We start from the raw sequence: 22,202 nt of genomic DNA, 5'->3' as shown, positions 1-22,202 counted from the left end.
TGTGGTGTTCTGATATTATTATTATACAGGAGGAGCAGCCTGTGGTGTCCTCTTGTTGTTATTATACAGGGGAGCAGCCTAGTGGTATACTGTTGTTGTTATTATTATACAGGGGGAGCAGTCTGTGGTCCTGTTTATTATTATTAGTATACAGGGGGAGCAGCCTAGTGGTATCCTGTTGTTGTTGTTGTTGTTATTATTATTATTATACAGGGGGAGCAGCCTGTGATGTCCTATTATTATTACTATTATTATACAGGGGGAGAAGCCTGTGGTGTTCTGTTGTTATTATTATTATACAGGGGGAGCAAGCTGTGGTATCCTGTTGCTATTATTATTATTCAGGAAGAGCAGACTGTGGTGTCCTGTTGTTATTATTATTATTATACAGGGAGAGCAGCCTGTGGTATCCTGTTATTATAATACAGGGGGAGTGGCCTGTGGTATCCTGTTATTATTATTATTATTATACAGGGGGAGCAGCCTAGTGGTATCCTATTATTATTATACAGGGGGAGCAGCCTAGTGGTATCCTGATATTATTATTATACAGGGGGTGCAGGCTGTGATATCCTGTTGTTATTATTATTATACAGGGGGAGTGGCCTGTGGGATCCTGTTATTATTATAATACAGGGGGAGCAGCCTAGTGGTATCCTGTTATTATTATTATACAGGGGGAGCAGCATGTGGTGTCGTTATTATTAGTATTACACAGGAGGAGCAGCCTGTGGTGTCCTGTTATTATTATACAGGTGGAGCATCTGTGGTGTCTTATTATTATTATTATACAGGAGGAGCAGCCTGTGATGTCGTTACTATTATTATACAGGGGTAGCGGCATGTGGTGTCCTGTTATTATTATACAGGTGGAGCAGTCTGTGATGTCGTTACTATTATTATACAGGGGTAGCAGCCTGTGATGTCCTATTATTATTACTATTATTATTATTATACAGGGGGAGAAGCCTGTGGTGTTCTGTTGTTATTATTATTATACAGGGGGAGCAGGCTGTGGTATCCTGTTATTATTATTATTCAGGAAGAGCAGACTGTGGTGTCCTGTTATTATTATTATACAGGGAGAGCAGCCTGTGGTATCCTGTTATTATAATACAGGGGGAGCGGCCTGTGGTATCCTGTTATTATTATTATACAGGGGGAGCAGCCTAGTGGTATCCTGTTATTATTATTATACAGGGGGAGCAGCCTAGTGGTATCCTGTTATTATACAGGGGGTGCAGGCTGTGATATCCTGTTGTTATTATTATAATTATACAGGGGGAGTGGCCTGTGGGATCCTGTTATTATAATACAGGGGGAGCAGCCTAGTGGTATCCTGTTGTTATTATTATTATACAGGGGGAGCAGCATGTGGTGTCCTGTTATTATTATTATTACACAGGAGGAGCAGCCTGTGGTGTCCTGTTATTATTATACAGGTGGAGCATCTGTGGTGTCTTATTATTATTATACAGGAGAAGCAGGCTGTGATGTCGTTACTATTATTATACAGGGGTAGCGGCATGTGGTGTCCTGTTATTATTATACAGGTGGAGCAGTCTGTGGTATCATTATTTTTATTATTAGTAGTATACAGGGGTTGGGCCTGAGGTGTCCTGTTGTTATTATTATACAGGGGGAGCAGCATGTGGTGTCCTGCTATTATAATTATTATACAGGGGGAGCAACCTGTGGTGTTGCTATTATTATTATTATTATTATACAGGGGTAGCAGCCTGTGGTGTCGTTATTATTATACAGGTGGAGCAGTCTTTGGTTTCATTATTTTTATTAGTAGTATACAGGGGTTGGGCCTGAGGTGTCCTGTTGTTATTGTTATTATACAGGGGGAGCGGCCTGTGGTGTCCTCTTATTATTATACATGGGAGATGCATGTGGTGTCCTGTTATTATTATACAGGGGGAGCAGTCTGTGGTGTCCTGTTATTATAATTATTATACAGTGGGAGCAGCCTGTGGTGTTATTATTATTATACAGGAGGAGCAGCCTGTGGTGTCATTATAATTATTATACAGGGGGAGCAGCCTTTGGTGTCCTGTTATTATTACACAGGGGCCTTCATTCCGAGTTGATTGCTAGCTGCCGTTGTTCGCAGCGCAGCAATCAGGCTAAAAATTGGCACTTCTGCGCCTGCGAACGGGCTGCAGTACGCACGAGCGAAGTACTTTCACACAAAACTATGCAGTTTTACACAAGGGTGAGTGACGCTTTTCTGTCGCTCTGCTGATCAGTGAGTGATTGACAGGAAGTGGGTGTTTCTGGGTGGTAACAGACTGTTTTCTGGGAGTGTGCTAAAACATGTAGGCGTGATAGGTGAAAACGCAGGCGTGCCTGGGGAAACGGGTGGCCGAACGCAGGGCGTGTTTGTGACGTCAAAGCAGGAACTAAACAGATTGAAGTGATCGCAAGGTAGGAGTAGGTCTGGAGCTACTCAAAAACTGCATGGAAATTTTTACGAGCACTTCTCACTTCTGCTAAGCTAAGATACACTCCCAGAGGGCGGCTGCTTAGCGTTTGCACTGCTGCTAAAAGCAGCTAGCGAGCGATCAACTCGGAATAAGGGCCATGGAGAGCAGCCTGTGGTGTCCTGTTATTATTATACAGTGGGAGCAGCCTGTGGTGTCCTGTTATTAATATTATACAGGAGTACTCTGTGGTGTCGTTATTATAATACAGAGGGAGCAGCCTGTGGTGTCCTGTTATTATTATTATACAGTGGGAGCAGCCTAAGGTGTCCTGTTGTTATTATTATACAGGGGGTGCAGCCTGTGGTGTCCTTTTATTAATATTATACAGGGGGAGCAGCCCATGCTGTCCTGTTATTAATATTATCATACAGGGGAAGCAGCCTGTGGTGGACTGTAATTATTATTATACAGGGGGAGTGGCCTGTATCATCCTGTTATTATACAGGAGACGCAGCCTAGTGGTATCCTGTTATTATTATTATAAAGGGCAGCAGCCTATGGTATCCTGTTGTTATTATTATAAAGGGGGAACAGCCTATGGTATCCTGTTGTTATTATTATAAAGGGGGAGCAGCCTATGGTATCCTGTTGTTGTTATTATTATTATACAAGGGGAGCAGCCTAGTAATATCCTGTTGTTGTTGTTATTATGTAGGGTGAGCAGCTTGTGGTGTCATTATTATTATACAGGAGGAGCAGCCTAATGGTATCCTGTTGTTGTTATTATTATACAGGGGGAGCAGCCTGTGGTGTCCTGTTGTTATTATTATTATTATACAGGGATAGTGGACTGTGGTATCCTGTTATTATTATTATACAGGGGGAGGGGCCTGTGGTATCCTGTTATAATTATACAGGGGGAGCAGTGTGTGGTGTCCTGTTATTACACAGGTGAAGCAGCCTGTGGTGTCCTGTTATCATACAGGTGTAGCATCTGTGGTGTCTTGTTATTATTATTAGAAATACAAAAGGGATTTTTCCCACGCACTCTGCTGGCTGTTAGTAAGAAGAACTGTATACACTATGTAATAATATAAAATTTAGAGCTCTTCGTTACATATGTTTTGCAAAAGATATGATAAGCCTCCAGGCCACTTCACGGCTGCTCTATTACTGGAGGTCCCTAACTAAGCATAAGTCCAGGGCTAGGACCCCACAAAGTCGGCTCAGGCCCGACCACCCTAGGGCAGCACACCATTGAGATACTAAAGTGTTAATATGTGTTAAGAAAGAAGCAGAAGCTATGGGTTAGAAAGTGCTACAAAAATAAGGGTGTTAATAAAATACTCAAAAGAGTAATATTAGTGAAAAAATAGGAGTGTTACATAAGTGCTAAATAAATAATATGGTGTGCTACCCCAAGGTGGCCCAGCCCCACCAGACCCAGGGGGTACCACTCCCCAAACCCATACACAGCATAATAATAATAACATCCACTATGGGTCATACAATTGCTTAATGTATGGCCACATGATAATAGCACATACAAAACATATCCAGATTGAGAGCTAGTTTACCTGGAGACTACCCCTGTATCCTCCAAATGGCACCACAGGACCCAGCATGCCCTCCTAATGCTGGCTCCATCTATGCCTCACTGAACTGCAATAAATAGTGGAAACCCCCTCCCGCAGCACCTGGGGATTGTTACCAGCTTGATCAGAGCAGTTTTCCACTATTTTTTATTATTATTATTATTATTATTATACAGGTAAAGCAGCCTGTGGTATTATTATATACAGGGGTAGCGGCCTGTGGTGTCCTGTTATTATACAGGTGGAGCATCTGTGGTCTTGTTGTTGATATTATTATTATACAGGAAGAGCAGCCTGAGGTGTCGTTATTATATTATACAGGGGTAGCAGCCAGGGGTGTCCTGTTATTATTATACAGTAGGAGCAGCCTAAGGTGTACTGTTGTTATTATTATACAGGGGGTGCAGCCTGTGGTGTCCTTTTATTAATATTATCATACAGGGGGAGCAGCCTGTGGTGGACTGTAATAATTATTATACAGTGGGAGTGGCCTGTGGCGTCCTGTTATTATTATACAGGAGGAGCAGCCTAGTTGTATCCTATTATTATTATACATGGGGAGCAGCCTGTGGTGGTGTTATTATTATTATTATACAGGAGGATCAGTCTAGTGCTATCCTGTTGTTATTATACAGGGGGAGCAGCCTGTGGTGTCCTATTATTACTATTATTATACAGGGGGAGCAGCCTGTGGTGTCTTGCTATTATTATACAGGGGGAGCGGCCTGTGGTATCCTGTTATTATTATACAGGGGGAGCAGGCTGTGGTAGTATCCTGTTGTTATTATTATACAGGGGGAGCGGCCAGTGGTATCCTGTCATTATACAGGGGAGCAGCCTGTGGTGTCGTTATTATATAGGGGGAGCAGTGTGTGGTGTCATTATTACACAGGTGAAGCAGCCTATGCTGTCCTGTTTTTATACAGGTGGAGCATCTGTGGTGTCTTATTTGTATACAGGAGGAGCAACCTGTGGTGTCCTGTTATATACAGGGGTAGCGGCCTGTGGTTTCCTGTAATTATTATACAGGTGGAGCAGCCTGTGGTGTTGTTCTTATTATACAGGGGTAGCTGTCTGTGGTGTCCTATTACTATTATACAGTGGGAGCAGCCTGTGGTGTTATTATACAGGAGCAGCCTGTGGTGGTTATTATTCAGGGGAAGTGGCCTGTGGTGTCATTATTATTATACAGGAGCAGCCTGTGGTGTCCTGTTATTATAAATGAGCAGTTTGTGGTGTCCTGTTATTATTCAGGTGGAGCATCTGTGGTGTCTTATTATTATACAGCGACCTGTGGTGTCCTATTATTATTATTATAAAGGGGGAGCTATTGAGGATGTTCTTGCCCTTGATAAAAAGAAAGCTAATGTGATTGCTTTGCATGAGATAAAAAAAAGTCACCTCTTGGGTGTGGGATTATTTTTACCAAAATCCTGACAATGTTTGTAAAGGCATCTGCTCCAAAGTTAGTAGAGCTAGGGATGTTAACCATCTAGGCATCATCTCCATGTTTTGTCATTAGCGGCGTATTCATGAAATGTATTTTTAAAAATTAATGTAATAAACAGCCCCATCATCAACCTCCTCATTAGTGATCGGAGATTGTCCATTCAAAAAATTGGTTTGTGGGGCCTACACAATCGAAGCACTTCAGCCACAAAAGTAGCAATCCATATCGCTGAAGTGCTTGGTTTGTTAAACTGTGCATGACCTTCATAAAAGTGGGTGGACAGGCCCAAGGACACTTCTATTTTTCACCACTTTTCTTTACAAAGTCTTATCATTACCAATTTTCAACAAGAAATTGTGATGCCTCACACATTTTAATTTTAATCAATCATTCAAACGATAATTCTTTTACTTGACTTCTACTACATACTCCACCTCTATCTTCCTGTTCTGACCTCAGACCTCTGATCTAGTTCTTGATTAATGAAACATTCTTTGTAACTTTCTATAGGGTCATATAGTTTATTAATCTGCCATCTTTAATACTGCAGTGCCACTCCTAGGTATGCCATGTATGAAGTTAAACAACCATGTGTTTGTACCCACTACTGGTCACCTCTGACAAGTTCAAAAACATACTGGTAGATTAAGTGGTTTCTGACAAAAAATTATACTTGGTGTGTGATATGAAAGTTAGATTCTAAGCTTCATGGATTGTTGTAAATGCTTGGCTTCCTCACCTTAAACAAAAACGCAAAGTGCTTTTAATCCTATTGGGAGATAGGAACTAAATACACAAATTCTCTTAATACAGATTTATTATACGTAAACTATTAATGCAACCTTGTTTCATGTCTACCAATCAAGTCAATTCAACTGTGACTTTTCTGATATCTTACAATAGCTGGTACTCTCCTGTGTGACTTCTCTGATGTCTAAGAAGAGATGATTTCCGTGTAAAACATTTCCCACACTCACATGTGAATGGTCTCTCACCTGTGTGATTTCTCTCATGTATAACAAGATCTGATTTACTTGTAAAACATTTCCCACACTCAGAACATGGAAATGGTTTGTCACCTGTGTGTATTCTCTTATGTATAACAAGAGCTGAATTCTGTGAAAAAGATTTCCCACACTCAGAACATGGAAATGGTTTCTCACCTGTGTGACTTCTCTCATGGATAACAAGGGATGATTTGCGTGAAAAAGATTTCCCACACAGAGCATATAAATGGTTTCAAACCTGTGTGACTTCTGTCATGAATAATAAGATCTGATTTCAGGTTATAACATTTCCCACACTCTGAACATGTAAATGGTTTTTCACATGTATGACATTTCTCATGTCTAACTAGAGCTGATTTGTGTGAAAAACTTTTCCCACACTCAGAGCATGGAAATGGTTTCTCACCTGTGTGAATTATCTCATGTATAACAAGATCTGATTTCATTGAAAAACATTTCCCACATTCAGAACATGGAAATGGTTTCTCACCTGTGTGACTTCTCAGATGTACGACAAGAGCTAATTTGTATGTGAAACATTTCCCACACTCAGGACAGGTAAATAATTTCTCACCTGTGTGATTTCTCTTATGTATTACAAGATCTGATTTACATGTAAAACATTTCCCACACTCAGAGCATGGAAATGGTTTCTCACCTGTGTGTCTTCTTTCATGTATGACAAGTGCTGATGTGTGTGAAAAATATTTCCCACACTCAAGAGCATGGAAATGGTTTTTCACCTGTGTGACGTCTTTGATGCGTAACAAGATCTGATTTCTTTAGAAAACATTTCCCACACTCAGAACATGGAAATGGCTTCTCACCTGTGTGCCTTCTCTCATGAATAATAAGGGATGATTTGTCTGTAAAACATTTCCTGCACTCAGAGCAGGTAAATGGTTTCTCACCTGTGTGACGTCTCCTATGTATAACAAGAGCTGATTTCTGTGTAAAACATTTCCCACACTCAGAACATGAAAATGGTTTCTCACCTATATGAGTTCTCTGATGTCTAAGAAGAGATGATTTCCGTGTAAAACATTTCCCACACTCACATGTGAATGGTCTCTCACCTGTGTGATTTCTCTCATGTATAACAAGATCTGATTTACTTGTAAAACATTTCCCACACTCAGAACATGGAAATGGTTTCTCACCTGTGTGTATTCTCTTATGTATAACAAGAGCTGAATTCTGTGAAAAAGATTTCCCACACTCAGAACATGGAAATGGTTTCTCACCTGTGTGACTTCTCTCATGGATAACAAGGGATGATTTGCGTGAAAAAGATTTCTCACACTCAGAGCATATAAATGGTTTCAAACCTGTGTGACTTCTGTCATGAATAATAAGATCTGATTTCAGGTTATAACATTTCCCACACTCTGAACATGTAAATGGTTTTTCACATGTATGACATTTCTCATGTCTAACTAGAGCTGATTTGTGTGAAAAACTTTTCCCACACTCAGAGCATGGAAATGGTTTCTCACCTGTGTGAATTATCTCATGTATAACAAGATCTGATTTCATTGAAAAACATTTCCCACATTCAGAACATGGAAATGGTTTCTCACCTGTGTGACTTCTCAGATGTACGACAAGAGCTAATTTGTATGTGAAACATTTCCCACACTCAGGACAGGTAAATAATTTCTCACCTGTGTGATTTCTCTTATGTATTACAAGATCTGATTTACATGTAAAACATTTCCCACACTCAGAGCATGGAAATGGTTTCTCACCTGTGTGTCTTCTTTCATGTATGACAAGTGCTGATTTGTGTGAAAAATATTTCCCACACTCAGAGCATGGAAATGGTTTTTCACCTGTGTGACGTCTTTGATGCGTAACAAGATCTGATTTCTTTAGAAAACATTTCCCACACTCAGAACATGGAAATGGCTTCTCACCTGTGTGCCTTCTCTCATGAATAATAAGGCATGATTTGTCTGTAAAACATTTCCTGCACTCAGAGCAGGTAAATGGTTTCTCACCTGTGTGACGTCTCCTATGTATAACAAGAGCTGATTTCTGTGTAAAACATTTCCCACACTCAGAACATGAAAATGGTTTCTCACCTATATGAGTTCTCTGATGTCTAAAAAGAGCTAATTTATGTGTAAAACTCTTCCCACACTCAGAACATGGAAATGGCTCCTCACCTGTATGACTTCTACCAAGTCTAGCAAGAGCTGGGTTAGGTGTAAAACATTTTCCATATTCAGAAGAGGAAATGACTGTATCACAGCTATGATCTGTCCTATGTGCAGCAATCTGTGAGTTGCAAGGAGAACATTCCTCAGCAATACAGGTATCCGATGATATATCTGCACTATGAAGTGCTGGATGTATATTTAGGGTGATGCAGTTTTCTTCTGGAGACCCTCGTGTGATATTCTTATCTTCTAATTTAAAATCTGGAGACCAAACAAGATGTCCCTCCAAGGTATTCCTTGTATTACGTCCATCTGGTAGAAATAAAATAGTTAAGCAAATATCCCACAGCAAAGACATCATTAATTAACTAGTAACAAACCCGTCAAAATGACGGAACAACATAACAGTAATGTCAGAGCTGGAGGCTGTGCGAGCCGGAACAAAGCAATACTTAAATTGATCCATTGGGCACCATCTAGTGGCTGTTGGCATGCAAAACACTTGAATTCCAGAGTTAGTCTTTTATTATACAGGTTGAGTATCCCTTATCCAAAATGCTTGGGACCAGAGGTATTTTGGATATCGGATTTTTCCGTATTTTGGAATAATTGCATACCATAAAGAGATATCATGGTGATGGGACCTAAATCTAAGCACAGAATGCATTTATGTTACATATACACCGTATACACACAGCCTGAAGGTAATTTTAGCCAATATTTTTCATAACTTTGTGCATTAAACAAAGTGTGTGTACATTCACACAATTCATTTATGTTTCATATACACCTTATACACACAGCCTGAAGGTCATTTAATACAATATTTTTAATAACTTTGTGTATTAAACAAAGTTTGTGTACATTGAGCCATCAAAAAACAAAGGTTTCACTATATCACTCTCACTCAAAAAAGTCCGTATTTCGGAATATTCCGTATTTCGGAATATTTGGATATGGGATACTCAACCTGTATAGGCTGTTTGATCTCACTCATATTCCCATAGCTCTGTGGTTAGTACAGCCTCATGTGGAACACTCTGGGTGTGTTGCATTCCACACCCGATAAACATAATACTGGAGAAGAATGGAATCAAGGGTACCCATCAGAGTCCCCATGTAGCCAAGCAGATGCAAATGTTGGATCTAACAGTAAAATTCTCAAGTGTACTCCTCTCACACACAGGAACGCTCATCTAAACCAATCCTGTTCATGTGAATTTGTCAATACCCCTCTTTCACCAACCACACTTTCTATCAAATCATTATTTTTCAATGCGGACTCTCATCAGTGATTCCAGGGTCCACACACCCTATGGCGAAGGTATGAGTGTATACACACAAACCCCGGTCTAACGCTGACAACAGATACACGTACTACTGCCTTCTGCCTGGAGGAATACCCTACTCCAGTCCTATTTTCTCAACAACAAAAAAAAAATTATTCTGGTTTTCTCTTCCTCTTTACTTTTAACTTTACCTAATTCTTGCTAGAAACCTGCTAAGTGAACTCTCATCAGTAATCCCAGAGGAACGGACAATTGGAACTTTATAATCTACTACTACAGCACATGTAAACACCCAATACTGTCCGATCTTGGAAGCTAAGCAGTTGTGGGCTTGGCCAGTACCTGGATGGGAGACCTCCTGGGAAGACCAAGTGTTGTAGAAATCTGTGGGGACTTGGAACATTGTGCCTTACACCGACAGCAGAATCACAATTCCTTCCTACTAGGAACTACTACAAACAAAAGGCCTAGGAGCCTTGGACACCAACTAACTTCGTACATATCTTTTGCCTGTAATTCTCCAGCATCGCCATTATCCTATGCCAATATCTTTTTGCCCAGGTGTAACGAATGAACCTATAAAAAAGGGTATATAAGCAAGCACCATATATGCCCTACCTGAGGCTTTAAACTCATCAACCCAATATGAGTAACGATAGACTGTTATACTATTAATTTATCTAAGCAATGACCTCTCCATTAATGGTACACTGATAGAGATAGTAATATCAAACCGCAGATCATGGGGTTCATGAATATTTATTAATATTGACTGATACTCTTGTTACATAAATGTTGTTAGTCTTTGTTGAATACACCAATATATTAAATAACCAAATAAAAGTTATGTTTTAATAAATTCCATCTTTGATCCTTAAGAGTGCACCCAAAAGGAGTCTTCTTTTTCTTCCTGCTTTGTATGTTGCATGGAAGCTCGGCTTGTTTTGTAGTTGCTAGTAATGGATAATGGAGGGGTGGCTGAGCTTCTATCCCCCTGAAGGCACCACTGGGAACAGGTTTTATGTTAGGAGAGGCATTCTCTCCCCCGTGCACTGAGTACACTCTTTACATTTAATCATTTTGATTAATTAGGTTTACGCGGCATAGTGTTTAGAATTGCTTCTACACTGCACTGGATTCTCAGCTATGGTTCCCAAGGCCTATTTCTGTGGACTTTGCATGTTCTCTCCATACTGCCACAGGTCACCTCCCACAAGTTCAGACTGATAGATTAAGTGGTTTTTGGCACAATTGAAACCTGTCATCTCATATGGAAGGTAGATTGTAAGCTCCAATGGAGCAGGGATTGTTGTGAATGCTTTCTCAGAATAAAAACTGCACATACACAAAATTGCTGCCTCACCTTATACAATAATGCAAAGTGCTTTGAATTCTATTGGAAGGAACGAAATACACATTCTTATTACAGATTTATTATACAATTATTAATGCAACATTGTTTAATCAAGTCAATTCAACTGTGACTTGTCTTTCAATAGCTGGTTCTCTCCTGTGTGACTTCTCTGATGTCTAAGAAGAGATGATTTCCACATAAAACATTTCCCACACTCACATGTGAATGGTCTCTCACCTGTGTGACTTCTCTGATGTGTAACAAGATCTGATTTCTTTATAAAACATTTCCCACACTCACAGCATGTAAATGGCCTCTCACCTGTGTGACTTCTCTGATGTCTAACAACAGCTGATCTGCGTGAGAAACATTTCCCACACTCAGAACATGTAAATGGTTTTTCACCTGTGTGACTTCTCTCATGTCTAATAAGATCTGATTTGTGTATAAAATATTTCCCACACTCAGAGCATGGAAATGGTTTCTTACCTCCATGCATTATCTCATGTATAACAAGATCTGATTTGAGTGAAAAACATTTCCCACATTCAGCACATCTAAATGGTTTCTCACCTGTGTGTATTCTCTCATGCATAACAAGAGTTGATTTGCGTGAAAAACATTTCCCACACTCAGAGCATGTAAACGGTTTCTCACCTGTGTGATGTCTATGATGTGTAACAAGACCTGATTTATTCATAAAACATTTCCCACACTCAGAACACAGAAATGGCTTCTCACCTGTGTGACTTTTCTCATGTATAACAAGAGCTGCTTTGCATGAGAAACATTTCCCACAGTCAGAGCATGGAAATGGCTTTTCATCTGTATGGCATCTCTCATGTCTAACAAGAGCTGATTTGTGTGTAAAACATTTCCCACAATCATGGCATGGAAATGGCTTTTCACCTGTGTGAATTCTCTCATGTATAAGAAAACCTGATTTATGTGTATAACATCTTCCACACTCAGAGCAGGTAAATGGTTTCTCACCTGTGTGACGTCTCCTATGTATAACAAGAGCTGATTTCTGTGTAAAACATTTCCCACACTCAGAACATGGAAATGGTTTCTCACCTATATGAATTCTCTGATGGTTAACAAGAGCTAATTTATGTGTAAAACTTTTCCCACACTCACGGCATGGAAATGGCTTCTCACCAGTGTGAATTCTCTCATGTATAACAAGACCTGATTTATCTGTAAAACATTTCCCACACTCAGAACAGGTAAATGGTTTCTCACCTGTGTGACGTCTCCTGTGTATAAGAAGATCTGATTTCTGTATAAAACATTTCCCACATTCAGCACATTGAAATGGTTTCTCACCTGTATGACTTCTTTCATGTATAACAAGAGCTGATTTCTGTGTAAAACATTTCCCACACTTAGAGCATGGAAATGGTTTCTCACCTGTATGAGTTCTCTGATGTCTAACAAGAGCTAATTTATGTGTAAAACTTTTCCCACACTCAGAACATGTAAATGGCTTCTCACCTATGTGACTTTTACCATGTCCAGCAAGAGCTAGGTTACGTGTAAAACATTTTCCATATTCAGAAGAGGAAAGGACTGTATCACACCTATGATCTGTCCTATGTGCAGCAACCTGTGAGTTGCAAGGAGAACATTCCTCAGGAATACGGGTATCCGATGATATATCTGCACTATGAAGTGCTGGATGTATATTTAGGGTTATATTGTTTTCTTCTGGAGACTTTTGCATGATGTTCTTATCTTCTAATTTAAAATCTGGAGACCAAACAAGATGCCCCTCCGAGGTATTCCTTGTATTGCGTCCATCTGGTAGAAATAAAATAGTTAACCAAATATCCCACAGCAAAAGGCGTCATGAATTAACTAGTTACCAGCCTGGTAATGACAGAACAACATAACAGTAATGTCAGCACTGGAGGCTGTGCGCGCCGGAACAGAGCAATACTTGAATTGCTCCGTTGGGCACTATCTAGTGACTGCCAGTATGCAAAACATATAGGATATTTGGTCTCACTAATATTCCCCTAGCTCTGTGGTTAGTACAGCGTCATGTGGAACACTTTGGGTGTGCTGCTTTGAAACTAAAGATAAGCCAATCAGTGCCTCCAATTTCAAACATAGCATCCCTGGTTTGAAATAAGAGGCACTGCCAAGTAGACAGCTAATCTAGAGCAGTAGTGGTGAGCCATGACTGAGGAGAGAGCTCAGTTAAGGTATAGTGATTCAAGAAAGAAGAGTTTGTGGGAGGAAGAGTTCTGAGAGGCAAGAGAGGCCAGAAAAGGGCGAGGTCAAGAACAAGCAGCTAAGCATTGAGAACAGTGGGGTAAGGACCAGAGTGGTCAGTAGATGTGGGAAGCAAGAGAGAGATACAATGCTTCCCACTGCACCCTCTCCCTCTTGATCAGGTAGGCACCCTTGGAACCCCTCTAATTACTTTCAACTCCCTAGACTACCAGGAAGTATTGACACTGGTCAGTTTCTCACACTAAATTTACACTTGCACAGTTTTTGAAGGAACTTGGCAGGGAGGTTGTTCCAAACATCTTGGAAAACCACAGATCTTTTGTGATGTAGGATGGCTGAAATCCTTGTGTCTCTTCATGTAATCCCAGACAGACTTGATGATGGTGAGATTAGGGCTCTGTCATATCATCCCTTCCAGGACTCCTTGTTCTTCTTTTTGCTGAAGGGAATTTTTAATGACATTGGCTGTATGTTTGGGGTCGTTGTTCTGCTGCAGAATAAATTTAGAGCCAATAAGAAGCCTCCCTGATGGTACTGCCTGATGGCTAAGTATCTTCATGTATTTCTCAGCATTGAGGACATCATTAAACCTGATCAACAGGTTTATTCAGAGTTGTTAGCAACCCAAAAAGTAAGCATATGGGCAAAACCATGTGCACTGCAGTTGGGGCAGATGTAATATGTGCACAGGGAGTTAGATCTGAGTTGGGTGTGTTCAAACTGAAATCTAAATTGCAGTGTAAAAATAAAGTAGCCAGTATTTACCATGCACAGAAACAATATAACCCACCCAAATCTACCGCTCTCTGCACATGTTACATCAGCCCTACCTGCAGTGCAGCATGGTTTTGCCTAATTGCTAACTTTTTTAGTTTGCTAACTACTCTGAACACCCCCCTTCCAAATCCCCAACTCCATTTGCTGAAATGCAGCCCCAAACTTGCAAGGCACCTCCACCATGCGTCACTGTGGGTGTGGTATGGAAGGTCGACAGTAACTAGGTCAACAGGGTCTTTAGGTCGACATGTTCTAGGTCGACAGGTCAAAAGGTCGACATGAGTTTTTAATGTTTTTTTTTTGGTGTCGTTTTCTTCGTAGAATGACCGGGAACCCCAATTAGTGCACCGTGTCCCCTCACATGGCTCGCTTCGCTCGCCATGCTTCGGGCAAGGTGCTTCGCTCGGCACCGATTACTGTACCAATCGTAGTCCACATGGATCGTTAAGTATGAAAAGATTCAAAAAAAGGTAAAAATTGTGAAAAACTCATGTCTACCTTTTGACCTGTCGCCCTAGAACATGTCGACCTAAAGACCCTGTCGACCAATAGTGGTCGACCTAGACATTGTCGACCTAGTTACTGTCGACTTTTAGACCGGATCCCGTCACTGTTGCCTGCAGACACTCATTGTACCTCTCTCCAGCCATTCCGGTGAACAAACTGCCTTTTGTTACAGCCAAATATTTCACATTGTGACTCCGCAGTCCAGAGTACCTGCTGCTATTTTTCTGCACACCAGTTCCTATGTTTTTGTGCATAGTTGAGTCGCTTAGCCTTGTTTCACATTGCAGGTATGGCTTTTCTCTTACGTCCTAGAGGATGCTGGGGACTCCCTAAGGACCATGGGGAATAGACGGGCTCCACAGGAGACATGGGCGCCAAAAAGAACTTCAGGTATGGGGTGTGCACTGGCTCCTCCTTCTATGCCCCTCCTCCAGACCTCAGTTTAATACTGTGCCCAGAGGAGACTGGGTGCACTACAGGAAGCTCTCCTGAGCTTCCTGAAAAGAAAGTATATTTGTTAGGTTTTTTATTTTCAGGGAGCCTGCTGGCAACAGGCTCCCTGCATCGTGGGACTGAGCAGAAGCAGCCCTACTTATGCGAGTTTCAAGGCTCTGCTTCTTGGGCTACTGGACAATCATTAGTTCAGGAGGGAGTCAGAACGCAGGTCTCCCCTAGCGGTTCGTCCCGGAGCCGTGCCGCCGTCCTCCTCGCAGAGCCGGAAGATAGAAGCCGGGTGAGTATAGGAAGGCAGAAGACTTCAGAGGTGGCAGACGACTTCAGATCTTCACTGAGGTATTGCGCAGCGGTATCACTGCGCGCCATTGCTCCCACAGAACACAAACAGCGCACACTGTTGGGTGCAGGGTGCGAGGGGGGCGCCCTGGGCTGCAATGTATTCCTCTAGGGCTGGCTGTAAGTAAATATACACTTATTTGTGTGTTTTGGTATCCCCGCCAGTTTGTTCAAAGAGCAGGAACGAAGCCCGCCACTGAGGGGCGGGGCTTCTCCCTCAGCACTCACCAGAGCCATTTTCTCCACAAGCACATGCTGAGAAGCTGGCTCCCCAGACTCTACCCTGCTGATCACCGGTGACAGAGGGTTTTTTTTTTTTAAAGTTAGATTTTTTATTGAGAGTGATCGATAACCAAAACAGTAACAGTAACACAGTTGTACAGATTAAGGTATTGAACATAAGAACATGCAGTGTACATATTATACCATACCAATAAAGACAATTTTGTGGTGATATAGGCTAACAGGTAATAGCAATATGTGTTCTGTGTAAATCCGAGTGTGTACTTGATCAGTCTCATTTTATTTTTTCAAATATCGGATCTAGTCTATATCAAAACAGAGTATAATCCTGTGGTGAGTGGAAGCAAGAGAGAGAAAGAGGAGGAAAGGAGAGAAGAAGCAAGAAAACAAATGTTAATAAAGGAGGAACGTAATGAATGTTACCTATAGGGAAGTAAGAGGTTGGGAACAGTCCTCTGTATTGATAACAGAGGGAGGGACAATTGAAGTGCTAGAGGAAATAGTATTGTGAGCAGTGTTGGCAATGTTAGCAGAGTCCGGGCATCAATAAAGAGCGTGCGAGGTACCAAGGAGTCCAAACGTTGTGGAACTGAGCCACAGTATTATTCCTTAGGCTTGTAATATATTCCATATTGGCTATGTGGTTAATCTTGGTCAACAGTACAGCCTTTGAGGGTGGTTTCTGATCTTTCTAGCATTTAGCAATCAGTGATTTAGCCGCCATGCAAATTTGCATGGTAAGCTTGTCTTGGGTTTTGGGTAGTGACGGTGTGAGGGCGTGAAGCAAAGCGATTTCAGGGGAGAGGGCAAGGTTATGCCCGCAGGTTTGAGCAACAAGTGCTCCAACAGTGTTCCAGAAGGGGCGGACAGAGGGGCATGTCCACCATATGTGAAAAAAGGTGCCCTCCTCTCCACAGAGTCTCCAACACAAGTTTGATGTCGTAGGGAAAATGGAGTGAAGTCTGGAGGGAACCAGATACCACCTGGTGTAGACCTTATAACATGTTTCCCTAAGTGCCACACTCATAGAAGCTTTCGCTATGCGCGTTCTAATTTCCTCCCATTGATCATCTTCCAACGGATGGGAGAGATCTGATTCCCAAGCTAATTCATGGGGTTCACGGGTCGGGGGATCTGGAGCCAAGATTGAGTTGTATATTGTTGAGATATTCCCCTTTTTGCCAATTGAAAGTAGACACATATGTTCAAAGGAGGTGGGTGATTTCAAAGGGGTAGTTTTAAGCTGAGATTTGAGGAAGCTAAGAATTTGGACATAATGGTATTGACACGAGGAACGGATACCAAAGCGCTCTTGAAAATCTCCAAAAGAGGTCGGTGCTGAGTGGCCTTTAACATGGATAAATCTCGTGACACCCTGGGATTACCATGGGGCCGCTATTCTACGATCGCAGCCTGGGGGGAAGGCAGGGTGTCCCCAAATGAGCGATAAAGGTGAGGGGTATGAAGATAGGTTGTGAGTACTGCAGAGTTTGTCCCACAGCCCAAGGGTGAATTTAATCGTGGGGACTGAATAGGCCGAGGCTGGTCTGCAGGACCTGGGGAGCCATGGAAGAGAGTCGAGGGGTATACCCTGATATATTGAGTTCTCAATATCGACCCATTTTCTGTTCCCTTGGGGGGAATGCCAGGACACTATATGATTGAGGTGACAGGCGTTAAAGTAAGCCTGAAGGTCAGGGTATCCCAAACCACCTGAGGAGGCACTCTTAGTCAACAGTGTTCGTCTCAATCGAGATTTACGATGAGCCCAAATAAATTTGTTGCACATTGATTGTAGGGAAGCCAAAGTCACTTGGGGTACCATTATTGGAATGGTCTGAAACAGGTAAAGAATACGTGGTAGGAAATTCATTTTTAGGGCATTGATCCGTCCGATCCATGAAACAAATAAACGGTCCCATTTATCTAGATCTTGAGTGAGAGTTTTAATCATGGGAACATAATTAGCCTGGTATAGGCTGGTGTAGGATTTAGTAATAAATATGCCACGGTATTTAATAGCCGAAGGTCTCCAAAGAAAGGGAAAGGAGGAAGTTAAAATCAAACGGGTATGGGATGGAATATTAAATGTAAGGGCCTCAGATTTGGTGTGGGTTATTTTGTAACCAGATAGGGAACCATATAAGAGTAATACTTTCTGTAGATTAGGGAGAGAGATCAGAGGGTTAGAGAGAGTCAAGAACACGTCATCTGCAAACAAAGATATTTTATACGAGTTCTGTCCCACTGGAACACCCCCAATGTCAGTATTAAGTCTAATTCGGGCCGCAAGAGGTTCAATGCATAAGGCAAAAAGTAGGGGCGAGAGGGGGCAACCCTGCCGAGTACCATTCTTCAGGCTAAATCGAGGTGAGCTCAAGCCATTGGTCAAGACCGCAGATGAGGGGTTAGAATAGAGAGCCGCTATTGCAGTGATGAAATGACCGTGGAAGCTGAATGTAGATAAGGTAGAAAACAAAAAGGGCCAAGAGATGCGATCAAATGCCTTTTCGGCGTCTAGCGCCAAAGCAATCGCTGGTGTTTTCGTCAAGTTTATTTGATGAATCAAATTAACTATGCGTCTGGTGTTGTCCGAGGCCTGGCGGCCAGGAACAAATCCTACTTGATCAGGATCTATTAATGATGGCAGCACAGTGTTTAGACGTGATGCCAGTACATTGGCAAAAAGTTTGAGATCGGTATTTATCAAAGATATGGGTCTATAATTTGAGCAGTGCGAGGGATCCTTTCCGGGTTTCGGGATTACTATAATGCGGGACGTCGTGGAGTCAGTGTGAAAAGGTGTGCCCTGTAGTATTTTATTAAACAGAGAAACCATGTGAGGAATGAGTTGAGGGGCGAAGGTTTTATAGTACACCATCGGATAGCCATCCGGGCCAGGTGCTTTAGAAGGTTTCTGGGTTTTTAGTGCAGCTTCAATTTCCTCTACAGAGATTTCAGCATTAAGAGCTGAATTAGTCTCCTCGTCTAACCGAGGGAGAGCGCTCGAGTCTAGATATTGTTTTGCCTGGTCGGCTTGTGCTAAAGGGTCAGACGGGGGGTTCAAGATTATAGAGTGTCTTATAGTAATCAAAAAAGACACTATTAATTTTTTTGGGGTCGTAGGTAATGTTACCTGAGGGTTGTCTTATAGAATGGATGCATTGGTTAGCCTTTTTGGCACGTAAGCGATTGGCCAACAATGTGTGTGCTTTGTTACTTTTGTCATAAAACGATTGATTAGCCCATCGAAGCGAGCGCTCGATATTTTCCGCCAAAAGTGAGTGTAGGCCATCACGTGCTTTAGAAAGTTCGGCTAAAGTTTTTTTGGAGCGTGTACGTTTGTGTTCCTGATCCAATGTTGCAATGTTATTTGTTAACAGAGTAATTTGGTTTTCCTGGTTTCTCTTACTGCGGGATGCAAATTGGATAATGGATCCTCTGATGACCGCCTTATGGGCTTCCCATATAGTGGCTATACTGCAGTCACTTTCTACATTAACCTCAAAATATTCCCGAAGCTCAGTTTTAATTAGGTCTTGGAACTTAGGGATCTTCAATAATGTCTCGTTAAGTCTCCATGTCGGTCTACCGTCAGGGATATCAAAAATGTCAAATGTCGCAGCTAATGCTGCGTGGTCAGTCCAGGTAAGCGGAGTTATCGAGGAAGAGCTAGCGGTCCGGGAAAGAGGTGCACAACTCAAAAACATGTCAATGCGAGAGTACACATCGTGTGGATTGGAATAAAAAGTGTAGTCCCTGGTGGTCGGATTAAGAAAGCGCTATACATCGAACAAACCAGCCTCGGCCATGCTCCTGTGTAATACTGAGGAGTTTAGGGTTTGACTACTACGCAAGGGGCCGGATCTGTCCAGGTTTGTGAGAGCCATATTGAAGTCTCCGCAGACAAGTGTTTTGCCTCGCCTATATGAGTAAAGGTTGTGAAAAAAATTGCAGAAGAATTTGGACTGGGCAGTGTTTGGAGCGTACAGATTAGCGAAGGTCACCTCCTCGTGTCCAATTTTGCCTCTCACCATTATATAGCGACCTTCAGTGTCGCATTTACAGTCTAGGAATTGGAAAGGGACCGACCCCCTTACCAAGATGGCCACACCATGTCTTTTTGCTGTGTGATTGGAGTACCAGGCCATGGGAAATTGTTTAGATGTCAGGGAGGGATGGGAGTCTGATTTCAGGTGTGTCTCCTGTAAGAAAATTACGTCACCATTTAATGTTTTAAGAGACCTGTGGAGATGAGAGCGCTTCTGGGGAGTAGTCAGTCCCTTGGCATTAATGGACAGGCATGTCAACGGCATGGTTGAAGCAAGAGAGGGAGTAGTTTGCTGGAGATCTCTAGGGTCCCGGACTCTGCTAGGGTGTACGAGAAAAACAGAAAGGAAGAATAGAAAGGGAAAAATGGAAATGTATATTACTGTATACGATCAATATTTAATAAATAGGTCTATCTGTCTGTGAATACAGAGATGTCAACTTGCAGGTGTACTGTAACAGGGGTCTAAGAGAGGAAGAGAATAGAAGAAAGAGAAACAAATAAGAAAAAAGCAGACGTAGTATCCAATAGGCAGGATACTCGGCTGCCAAGATTGAGCTCTAGTAGAAAGAAAGAGCTCACTGGCGGGATACAAATGCACTATAGCAAGAGGGTATTAACCCACTATGTTTGAATGTAACTTTGATCCCTATGAGTCGGGGGAGGATGTATCAAGACAGGGCACTGACAACCCCCACCCGAAACCACTAATAAACAAAAAGAATGGACCGTCTTGTATCTAAGACCCAACACTGGGGCGGAACATCCTAGATACAGAGCGCTGTAGAAAAAGTGATCATATTACAGCTAGGATCAATAACATAATAACACTAGAGCATACAGTAAAGTCGCCGAACAGGCCGGCGCCCCGAGACAGGCCCCACGGCAGCGGCAAAGGAGTCAATCCAGAACCCCAACCATAAGGCCGTGCCCCCGACCTGCCGACCATGCCAGCGAAACAACAACGCAGCAAATTGTGAGGTATAAAGGTCCGCCAACAAGAACATTGTGGGAAAAAAGTAAAAAGGTTGTTAGTGTACAAAAATGGTATCTAAAACATGGATTACATAGCAGTTGAGCAAAGTAGAGAACAAAATCAAGTATACTAAACGTTCCAAAAACACAGAATTTAAACGTAACCGTAGGGAGCATCACATCTATGAAGTGGCAACTGGGGATAGCTGCAATTTTCGAAGAAGCTTGTCCCCTTCATCAGGAGAGCGGATGGTGTGAACTTTGCCATCAATCTCCACCATGAGGCGAAAAGGAAAACCCCAGCGGTACTTGTAACCATTGTCGCGCAGTGTTGAGGTAACGGACCGTAGATCACGCCGTTTGGCAATGGTCACCGGCGACAAGTCTTGGTAGATCTGTATCTGGGAGTCTTCGAATAAAATTGTGGTTGAATTCCTGCACGCCAGTGTGATGCTGTTTTTAATCATGAAGGACAGAAACCGGAGGATAACATCGCGGGGAGGGTCCGAGTCCTTCGGTTTAGGTCTCAGGGCGCGGTGTGCTCTCTCTATCGAGATGGCAGAATCCGAGAGCGACGGGACCAAGTGAAGAAACAAGCGTCGAAGGTATGCTTCCAGTTCGGAGGCAGAGACAGATTCGGGGATATTGCGGATGCGTAAATTATTCCGTCTCTCGCGATTTTTGCTGTCCTCAACTTTATCTTTAAGGAGTTCCGGCTCGCTGGATAGGTAGCTCATGTCCTCGCCCACTTGCTTACGGAAATTTTGTTGGTGGTCTTCCCGTGATTCCAGCGCGGTTGTGCGGGAGTCTAGAGCCGCCATATCAGATTTTAATTCCCCGATCGCTGACTGGAGAGCTGTCGTGAAGGAGTTCTTAAGGTCTAAGATCATGTTCTGAAGGGATTGAATGTCCGCCTTAGTTGAGGGTGCATCCGTCTGATCCATAATGGGGGTAGGCATCGGTGAGGGTGGAGATGAAGTTTCAGACAGTTTTTCCCGGCGTGAGAAATGTTGCGAGATATCTTGTGAAGCTCCCGGTTTTTTTGCTCTGGTGTTTGCTCTGCTCATAATATCTGGTAGGATTAAAACGACCGTTTAAGGAGTGGTAACAAGAATGATCCACTTGGATGTTACGTGTTCAACAGTTGGTCCGGGTGAGGGGGAAGTCAGGCATCCGCAGTGTTACATCATTTACAGGACCTGGGTCCTATTTATCCGTTAAATCAGTGAGAGGGATCACCAGGAGAGCGACCTGATCTATCACACGTCTGTCCGTGAGTGTATGGAAAGGTATATCCTCAGCTGTAGGGTTCAGGTTCTGGACTTAT

General features: G+C 42.4%; 3 protein-coding genes across 4 annotated transcripts in view; all 3 read right to left on the bottom strand.

Annotated features, from left to right (window-relative positions):
* Positions 1-6,276: 6,276 nt before the first annotated feature.
* On the bottom strand, positions 6,277-7,193 carry LOC134984175 (gastrula zinc finger protein XlCGF17.1-like). Its single transcript, XM_063949799.1, has one exon. The coding sequence runs from the start codon at positions 6,928-6,930 to the stop codon at positions 6,655-6,657; it is 276 nt and encodes a 91-aa protein (XP_063805869.1). The 5' UTR covers positions 6,931-7,193; the 3' UTR covers positions 6,277-6,654.
* Positions 6,277-22,202, bottom strand: part of LOC134984173 (oocyte zinc finger protein XlCOF6-like) — a 170,676-nt gene continuing 154,750 nt past the window's right edge. Inside the window, exons 5-6 of one of the 2 annotated variants that reach the window (XM_063949797.1) lie at positions 12,787-13,092; positions 6,277-8,958 (exon numbers count right to left, since the gene is read on the bottom strand). In XM_063949797.1, the coding sequence (XP_063805867.1) occupies positions 7,202-8,958; positions 12,787-13,092 (2,063 nt within the window). In that variant the 3' untranslated portion in view covers positions 6,277-7,201. The remainder of the gene's footprint in view (positions 8,959-12,786; positions 13,093-22,202) is intronic. The other variant, XM_063949798.1, reaches the window with a different exon arrangement.
* Positions 10,686-12,781, bottom strand: LOC134984200 (gastrula zinc finger protein XlCGF26.1-like; the record flags this gene model as incomplete). The annotated part of the gene is made up of 1 exon (XM_063949835.1): positions 10,686-12,781. A coding segment is annotated over one exon (1,377 nt), but the record flags the coding sequence as incomplete, so codon positions are not given.

This window comes from Pseudophryne corroboree (genome assembly GCF_028390025.1).
Source record: "Pseudophryne corroboree isolate aPseCor3 chromosome 3 unlocalized genomic scaffold, aPseCor3.hap2 SUPER_3_unloc_4, whole genome shotgun sequence".
NCBI lineage: Eukaryota > Metazoa > Chordata > Amphibia > Anura > Myobatrachidae > Pseudophryne > Pseudophryne corroboree.
Note: the sequence above shows the minus strand (reverse complement) of the source record. Positions and strands in the feature narration are given on the sequence as shown.